The sequence below is a fragment of the Hippopotamus amphibius genome, chromosome 9 (assembly GCF_030028045.1).
Source record: "Hippopotamus amphibius kiboko isolate mHipAmp2 chromosome 9, mHipAmp2.hap2, whole genome shotgun sequence".
Taxonomy (NCBI): Eukaryota; Metazoa; Chordata; class Mammalia; order Artiodactyla; family Hippopotamidae; genus Hippopotamus; species Hippopotamus amphibius.
In genome coordinates this window covers 83,148,302-83,156,980 of record NC_080194.1, presented here as the reverse complement: position 1 = coordinate 83,156,980, position 8,679 = coordinate 83,148,302, and the positions used below count along the sequence as shown (strand labels likewise).

General features: G+C 38.9%; 1 protein-coding gene across 1 annotated transcript; it reads left to right on the top strand.

Moving 5' to 3' along the window:
* On the top strand, nucleotides 1-1,718 carry LOC130860916 (protein PIP-1-like). The gene is made up of 3 exons (XM_057749453.1): nucleotides 1-61; nucleotides 771-884; nucleotides 1,594-1,718. Exons 1-3 carry the CDS (start codon nucleotides 1-3, stop codon nucleotides 1,716-1,718), a joined length of 300 nt encoding a protein of 99 aa, XP_057605436.1.
* Nucleotides 1,719-8,679: the final 6,961 nt, after the last annotated feature.

Here is an 8,679-nt window from a genome sequence, read left to right as displayed (position 1 = left end):
ATGGGGACTCGCCTCCTGCTGCTGCTGCTGGGCCTCTCCTTGCTGCTGGGCTTCCTGCAAGGTAAGCTCCTGCCGGGCATCAGAGAGGAGAGTGGGAACTGGGTCTAGGTGAGCAGACCACCAGGGGCTGTGGACTGATGAGAACTGGGAAGTGGGGAGAAAGGCACAAGGACCTAACCTGAGCCTTGGAGGTGCTCACAGCCTCACCCCCACCTTGCTCTTTCCTCCTCCACCGCCTCTCTTCTTTGTGGCTTCCACTTTTGGCCCCACTTCCTCTTCCCTTTCTTCTTGGTCCTCCCTACCCCATTTTACTTCAGCCTTTACCTCCCTCCCACCTCGGTTCTAATCCCTGATACTCCCCATGCCTCAGCCTTTCTTGTTGAGAGCCCTACGTTTGAATTGAAAGGGAGTGAAGAAGGTTCTTTGTGGGTGGTGTACGTGGGCTGTTCCCAGAAGGAGGAGTGATCATGAGCCCTAGAAGTGTGGTCAGTTGGGCTTCAGTGAAGGTCTTGACTTTCCTCCAGCAGCAGAGCCCATGCCTGGGAAGACAGGAAGAACCCTCTGTGTTCAGGAGCAGACCCTATGCCTAGAGGCACACATGCTTCTCCTACGTGTAAGCCATGCACAGAGAAATCACCTGCTCTCAGCACATTCATCAGGTGGTGGGAACCGGTCAATGTCCTGGTGCACCTGGCTTATAGGTGTGCTCTCTTCTGAGCAGCGGGGATGCTGGGCCGGAAGAGCCTTATTACGCTGGTTTGACTTTTCAGCTCTGGAATGTTTCCACTGTCACCGAGTCAACGCCAGTGGGGTTTGTGAGACTGGGGAAAGCTTCTGCCAGACTCAAGGCAGCCAGCAGTGCTTCCTGAGAAAGGTCTACGAAGGTAGGTGGGGTCTGAGAAGTCTTCTGGGTGACCTTTAGCCTAATCTGGAGGGAGGTGGCTCTTTCATCATCCCTGGGGGCAAAAGCAGAGAGTGTGGGAGGATTCGTTTGTTTATTTTCCTAAAAAAATTGGAAAAGAGTCTTCTGGATCTTGTGCTGGACTGCCACTGGCCCTTGACTGGACCAGTAGACCTATCAGGAGAAAAAGTGCTTGTTGAGGGGTCTCTGGATCCTTGGGTAGTCCCTGTACATACTCAGAGAGGATAGGAATTGGACTCTAAATGTTGCCCTGGAGCTTGTGCATGGTAGCACTTGTGGGAACAGGAGGCTCTGGTGCAGACAGGATGAGGGGTGGGGAGAGGATGGCCCACGGGGGCCCCCTCAATCAGTGTGGCTGATGTCCTTTCCTGCCTGGCTGCTCACCCCTCAGGACAATGCACTGTTTCTTCTCATTCGTTGAGGCACTCATTCTTTTTTTTTTTTCTTTTTGCCTTGCTGTGTGGCATGCAGGATCTTAGTTCCCCAACCAGGGATCGATCCCATGCCCCCTGCATTAGGAACACAGAGTTTTAACCCCTAGACCACCAGGGAAGTCCCCGAAGCATTCTTTCTTTCAACAAAGATTTATTGTCTACGTCTTATGTGGCAAACACTTGAACTTGGAGGCTGCAAATCAGAAATCCTCTTTTCTTGTCTTTCTTCCTCTCCAGGTGACAGGCTCCTGTATGGATACCAGGGCTGTGGGGACCTGTGCCTCCCCATGTCTTTCTTCAGACAAAATGCTCGAGTGGATTTTGTGTGCTGCAGTGACTCATCTTTCTGTAACAAGCTTTAGAGACTTGGCCCTTCTTTGCCCTGTTCCATTGTTCGTTCAGCCCTTTCCTAGACTCCTGCAGCCTCAAAAGACTGGGCCATCTTTCCCCAGCACTATCCCAGCCCTGACACCTGCCCCTACTCAGCTACAGGTGTTGGTGTTTTAATAACTTAACCTACTAGATGGATGTTTTCTCCTTCCCTCCACCCTTGGTGCTCTTTCTCAGATTCCCATCTCCTTCCCTTTCTCTAGGCTTCCTCTTCCCTCCCCCCCACTTCCCCCATTATTGGCTGGCATATAGCAAGCTCTACCTTGCTGTCTTCAACAAATATTTTCTGATTGCTAAGCCCTCTCATAAATGCTGATGACATAATAGTGAATAAGGTAGACTTGACCCCTGCCCTACATATGTCTTGGGTTTAGTGGTTCATTTACTGCCAGTCTGACCAGGGTCACAAGGGCTGCAGCGTCTTGCCTCCCTCTTATTCACAGAACTTAGGGCTGGGAGGGATTCCTTCACCACCACCCTGATTTTACACAGACATACACACACGTGAGTGCTTTTTCTCAGTCTTACCCGCTTTCCACTGTTTAGCTTTTTTCCTAATAAATCCCGTATGTTTTGAGGTTGGTCTTCTTTGGAATTTTTGTTTTTGTGTTTTAATTACATGAGCAAAAGATATTTAATTTAGAAGAAGTATAAAATATTGGCAAAAGTAAACATCACTAGCAATCCCATCCTATCATGCAGAGACATATCTTGTTTACACTTTCAGGTGTGTCTTTCTAGGCTTTTAAAAGCAGAAAGAAGTAGGTCTTGATATGTGTGTGTATTTAGATAAAAAAAATATATATTTATATACATTAAAATTTATAAGCTGCTTTTACATATAAAGTATCATACATATCTTTCCAATTATACTTCTATGTTACCATCTTTTATTGATTGCATATTAGTGCATCATATACGCACATTTACGTAAGTTCTGTACTGTTATTCGGATTACTTTCAGTTTCTTAAAAGTCATATTTATTAAGGTATCATTGACATGCAGTAAGTTCATGATTTTTAGGTGTCCAGTTCTCTCAAATATGAGCAATAATGTGTGGGTGTATGGTATTTTATTTTTGCATGTGAATGTCCAATTATTGTAGCACCATGTGCTGAAAAAATTACACTTTCTCCTTTAAAAATTTTTAACTTAAGTAGAGTGTGGTACATAACCTATTAAAGTATCCTTTTTTCTTTGAGTTACCTTGGCACACTTATCTAAGATCCATTGACCATGTTAGTGTAGGTCAACTTCAGGACTCTCCCTTTTCTTCCATTGACCCATATATCTCTCCTTAGGCTGCTACCACGTTGCCTTGATTGCATTAGGTTTATAGTGAATCTTGATATTAAATAGTGTGAGTCTTCCAGCTTGTTCTTCCTCAAAGTTATTTTGCATTGTCTAGGTTTTTTGCATTCCCTTGAAGATTTTCAAATCAGTTTAATGATTTCTTTAAAAAAATGTTTTCGTTGGAGTACAGTTGATTGACAATATTATATTAGTTTCAGGTGTATAGCATAGTGACAGTATTTTTGAAGATTTATACTCTATTATAGGTTATTACAAGATAATGGCTATAATTCCCTGAACTATATAGTATATCTTTGTTGCTTATTTATTTTATACATAGTAGTTTGTGTTTGTTAATCCTATACCTCTAATTTGTCCTTCCCTACCCCCCTCTCCCACTCGTATCCATTAGTTTGTTTTCTATATCTGTGAGTCTATTTCTGTTTTGCTAATATATTAATATGTTTTTTTGTTTTTTAAAAAATTCCACATGTAAGTGATATCACACAGTATTTTTCTTTGTCTGACATTTCACTAAGCATAATAATCCTCTATGTCCATCCACAATTGTGGCAAGTGGCAGAATTTCATTCTTTTTAATGGCTGAGTAATATTCCATTGTATATATGTACCAAATCTTCTTTATGAATTCCTCTGTCGATAAACATTTAGGTTGCTTCCATGTCTTGGCTATTGTAAACAGTGCTACAATGAACATTGGGGTGCATGTATCCTTTCAGACCATGTTTTTCTCTGGATATATGCCCAGGAGTGGGCTTGAGGATCATACGATAGCTCTATTTTTAATTTTTTTTAAGCTCTTTACTAGAATATATTTGCTTTACACTCTTGTACCAGCTTATGAGGTACACCAAAGTGAATCAGCTGTATTTATACACATATCACCATATCCCCTTCCCTCCTGCAACTCCCCCGCACCCTCCCCGTCCCAGCCTTCTAAGGCATCATCCATCATCGAGTTGATCTCCCTTTGTTATACAGCAACTTCCCACTACCTCTCTATTTTACAGTTGGTAGTATATATATGTCTATGCTACTCTCTCACTTCGTCCCAGCTTCCCCTTTGCCCCCCGCCCCCCCAACCCCATGTCCTCCAGTCCATTCTCTGCATCTGCATCCTTATTCTTATCCTGTCACTGGGTTCATCAGTACCATTTTTTTTTTTTTAGATTCCATATATATGAGTTAGCATACAATATTTGTCCTTCTCTTTCTGGCTTACTTCACTCTGTATGACAGACTCTAGGTCTATCCACCTCATTATATATAGCTCCATTTCATTCCTTTTTATAGCTGAGTAATATTCCATTGTATATATATGCCACATCTTCTTTATCCATTCATTTGTTGATGGGCATTTAGGTTGCTTCCATGTCCTGGCTATTGTAAATAGTGCTGCAATAAACATTACGGTACATGTTTCTTTTTGGATCATGGTTTTCTCTGGGTATATGCCCAGTAGTGGGATTACTGAATCATATGGTAGTTCTATTTTTAGTTTTTTAAGGAACATCCATACCGTTCTCCACAGTAGAGGTACCAATTTACATTCCCACCAACAGTGTAGGAGGGTTCCCTTCTCACCACACCCTCTGCAGCATTTATTGTTTGTAGATTTTTTGATGATAGCCACTTTGACTGGTGTCAGATGATATCTCATTGTAGTTTTGATTTGCATTTCTCTAATAGTTAGTGATGTTGAACATCTTTTTATGTGCCTCTTGGCCATCTACTTGTCTTCTTTGGAGAAATGTCTATTTAGGTGTTCTGATTGGGTTGTTTGTTTTGATGATATTAAGCCACATGAGCTGTTTGTAAATTTTGGAGACTAACCTCTTGTTGGTCGCATCATTTGCAAATATTTTCTCCCAATCTGTGGGTTGTACTTTCATTTTGTTTATGGTTTCCTTTGCTGTGCAAAAGCTTTTGAGTTTAATTAGATCCCGTTTGTTTATTTTTGTTTTTATTTCCATTACTCTCAGAAATGGATGGAAAAGATATTGCTGAGATTTATGTCAGAGAGTGTTCTACCTAGGTTTTCCTCTAAGAGTTTTATAGTGTTCAGTCTCACATTTAGGTCTTTAATCTATTTTGAGGTTATTTTTGTGTATGGTGTTAAAATATGTTCTAATTTCATTTTTTTACATGTAGCTGTCCAGTTTTCCCAGCACCATTTATTGAAGAGACTGTCTTTACCCCCATTGTATCGTCTTGCCTCCTTTGTCGTAGATTAATTGACCATGGGTATGTGGATTTATTTCTGGGCTTTCTATCCTGTTCCACTGACCTATATTTCTACTTTTATGTCAGTACCATACTGTTTTCATGACTATAGCGTTGTAGTATAGTCTGAAGTCATGGAGCCTGATTCCTCCAGTTCTCTTTTTCTTTCTCAAGATTGCTTGGCTATTCAGGGTCTTTTTTGTCTCCATACAAATTTTAAGATTTTTTTGGTTCTAGTTCTGTGAAAAATGCCATTGTTAATTTGATAAGGATTGCATTGAATGTGTAGATTGCTTTGGGTAGTATAGTCATTTTGACAATATTGATTCTTCCATCCCAAGAACATGATATATCTTTCCATCTGTGTGTGTTGTCGTCAATTTCTTTCATCAGTGTCTTATAGTTTTCAGAGTGTAGGTCTTTTGTCTCGTTAGGTAGGTTTATTCCTAGGTATTTTATTCTTTTTGATGCAATGGTAAATGGGGTTGTTTCTTGAATTTCTTTCTGATCTTTTGTTGTTAGTGTATAGAAATGCAACAGATTTATGTGTATTAATTTTGTCACCTGCAACTTTACCAGATTCACTGATGAACTCTAGTAGTTTTCTGGTAGTATCTTTAGGATTTTCTATGCATAGTATCATGTTATCTGGGAACAGTGACAGTTTAACTTCTTTTCCAATTTGGATTTCTTTTATTTCTTTTTCTTCTCTGATTGCCATAGCTAGGACTTCAAAAACCATGTTGATTAAAAGTGGAAAGAGTGGACATCCTCGTCTTGTTCCTGATCTTAGAGGAAATGCTTTCATCTTTTTACCATTGGTTATGATGTTAGCTTTAGGTTTGTCACATATGGGCTTTATTACATTGACTTTCTGGAGAGTTTTTATCATAAATATGTGCTGAATTTTGTCAAAAGCTTTTTCTGCACCTGTTGAAATGATTATATGGTTTTTATTCTTCAATTTTTGTGATGTGGTGTATCACACTGATTGATTGGCAGATATTGAAAAACCCTTGCATCCCTGGGATAAATCCCACTTGATCATGGCTTATGATCCTTTTAATATATTGTTGGATTCAGATTGCTAGTATTTTGTTGAGGATTTTTGCATCTATGTTCATCAATGTTATTGGCTTGTAATTTTGTGTGTGTGTGTGGTGTATTTGTCTGGTTTTGTTATCAGGGTTATGGTGGCCTCATAGAATGAGTTTTGGAGTTTTCCTTCCTCTGCAATTTTTTGGAACATTTTCAGAAGGGATAGATATTAGCTCTTCTCTAAATATTTGATAGAATTCACTTGTGAAGCCATCAGGTCCTGGACTTTTGTTTGCTGGAAGTTTTTGAATTGTGGTTTCAATTTCAGTGCTTGTGATTGGTCTCTTCATATTATCTATTTCTTTCTGGTTCATTCTTGGGAGAGTGTACCCTTCTAAGAATTTGTTCATTTCTTCCAGGTTGTCCATTTTATTGGCATACAGTTGCTTGTAGTAGTCTTTTATGATCCTTTGTATTTCTGTGATGTCTGTTGTAACTTCTTTTCATTTCTAATTTTATTTATTTGAGACTTCTCCCTTTTTTTCTTGATGAGTCTGGCTAAAGGTTTATCAATTTATCTTTTCAAAGAACCAGCTTTTAGTTTCATTGATCTTTGCTATTGTTTTCTTTGTCTCTATTTCATTTATTTCTGCTCTAATCTTTACAATTTCTTTCCTTCTACTAACTTTAGGTTTTGTTTGTTCTTCGTTCTCTAGTTGCCTTAGGTGTAAGATTAGATAGTTTATTTGAGATTTTTCTTGTTTCCTGAGGTAAGATTGTATTGCTATAAACTTCCCTGCATCCCATAAGTTTTGGATTGTTGTGCTTGCATTTTCATTTGTCTCTAGATATTTTTTGATTTCCTCTTTGATTTCTTCAGTGACCCATTGGTTGTTTAGTGGCATATTGTTTAGCCTTCATGTGTTTGTGTTTTTTAGAGTTTTTTTTCTTATACTTTATTTCTAATCTCATAGCATTGTGGTCAGAAAAGATGCTTGATTGATTTCAATTTTCTTAAATTTACCGAGGCTTGCTTTGTGACCCAGCTGGTGGTCAGTTCTGGAGAATGTTCTGTGTGCACTTGAAAAGAATGTGTATTCTGCTGCTTTGGGGTGGAAGGCTCTATAAATATCGATTAAGTCCACCTGGTCTAATGTCTCATTTAAGCCTATGTTTCCTTGTTGATATCTGTCAGAATGATCTGTCCATTGATGAAAGTGGGGTGTGAAAGTCCCCCACTATTATTGTTACTGTCAGTTTCAGCTTTTATGGCTGTTAGTATTTGCCTTATATATTGAGTTGCTCCTATGTTAGGTGCATATATATTTACAATTGTTATACCTTCTTCTTGGATTGATCCCTTCATCATTATGTAGTCTCCTTCTTTGTCTCTTAAAACAGTTTATTTTAAAGTGTGTTTTGTCTGATATAAGTATTGCTTCTCCAGCTTTCTTTACATTTCTGTTTGCATGGAATAACTTCTTCCATCCCCTCACTTTCAGTCTATATGTGTCGCTAGATCTGAAGTGCGTGTCTTGTAGACCTCATATATACAGATCTAGCTTTTTATCCATTCAGCTGGTCTGTGTGTTTTGGTTGGAGCATTTAATCCATTTACATTTAAGGTGATTATCAATATGTATATTTTATTGCCACTTTCTTAATTGTTTTGGGTTTGTTTTTATAGGTCTTTTTTCTTCCCTTCCTCTTTTGTTCTCTTGATGACCATCTTTAATGTTGTGTTTGCATTACTTTTTCATGTGTGTATCTATTGTAGTTTTTGGGTTGACTGTTCTCATGAGGTTTTTTGTTTGTTTTTTACTTCAAGAACTTTTATTGAGATACAATTGACAGACAATAAATTGCATATATGTAAAGTGTACAATTTGATATTTTTTTCCTTATTAGTAATGTATATATGGCAACCCCAATCTCCCAATTCATCCCAATCTCCCACCCCCTCCACCCCGGCTTTCCCCACTTGGTGTCCATCTGTTTGTTCTTTACATCTGTGTCTCTATTTCTGCCTTGTAAACTGGTTGATTTTTACCATTGTTTTTTCTTTTCTTCCTTTTTTTAAGAACTTTTATTGAGATACATTTAACATACAATAAACTGCCTATATTTAGAGTATACAATTTGGTATCCCAATCTCCCAATTCATTCTCCCCCAGCCCTCCCCGCTTTCCCCACTTGGTGTCCATGTGTTTATTCTCTACATCTCTGTTTCTCTTTCTGCCTTGCAAACCAGTTGATTTGTACCATTTTTCTATATTCTGCATATATGTGTTAATATATGATATTTGTTTTTCTCTTTCTGACTCACTTCACTCTGTGTGACAGTCTCTAAGTCCATC

Coding starts and splice junctions, on each gene's coding strand:
- LOC130860916 (XM_057749453.1), top strand. CDS start 1: ATGGGGACTCGCCTCCTGCTGCTGCTGCTGGGCCTCTCCTTGCTGCTG. Junction 62..770: donor GCTGCTGGGCTTCCTGCAAG/GTAAGCTCCTGC, acceptor TTGACTTTTCAG/CTCTGGAATGTTTCCACTGT. Junction 885..1,593: donor CCTGAGAAAGGTCTACGAAG/GTAGGTGGGGTC, acceptor CTTCCTCTCCAG/GTGACAGGCTCCTGTATGGA.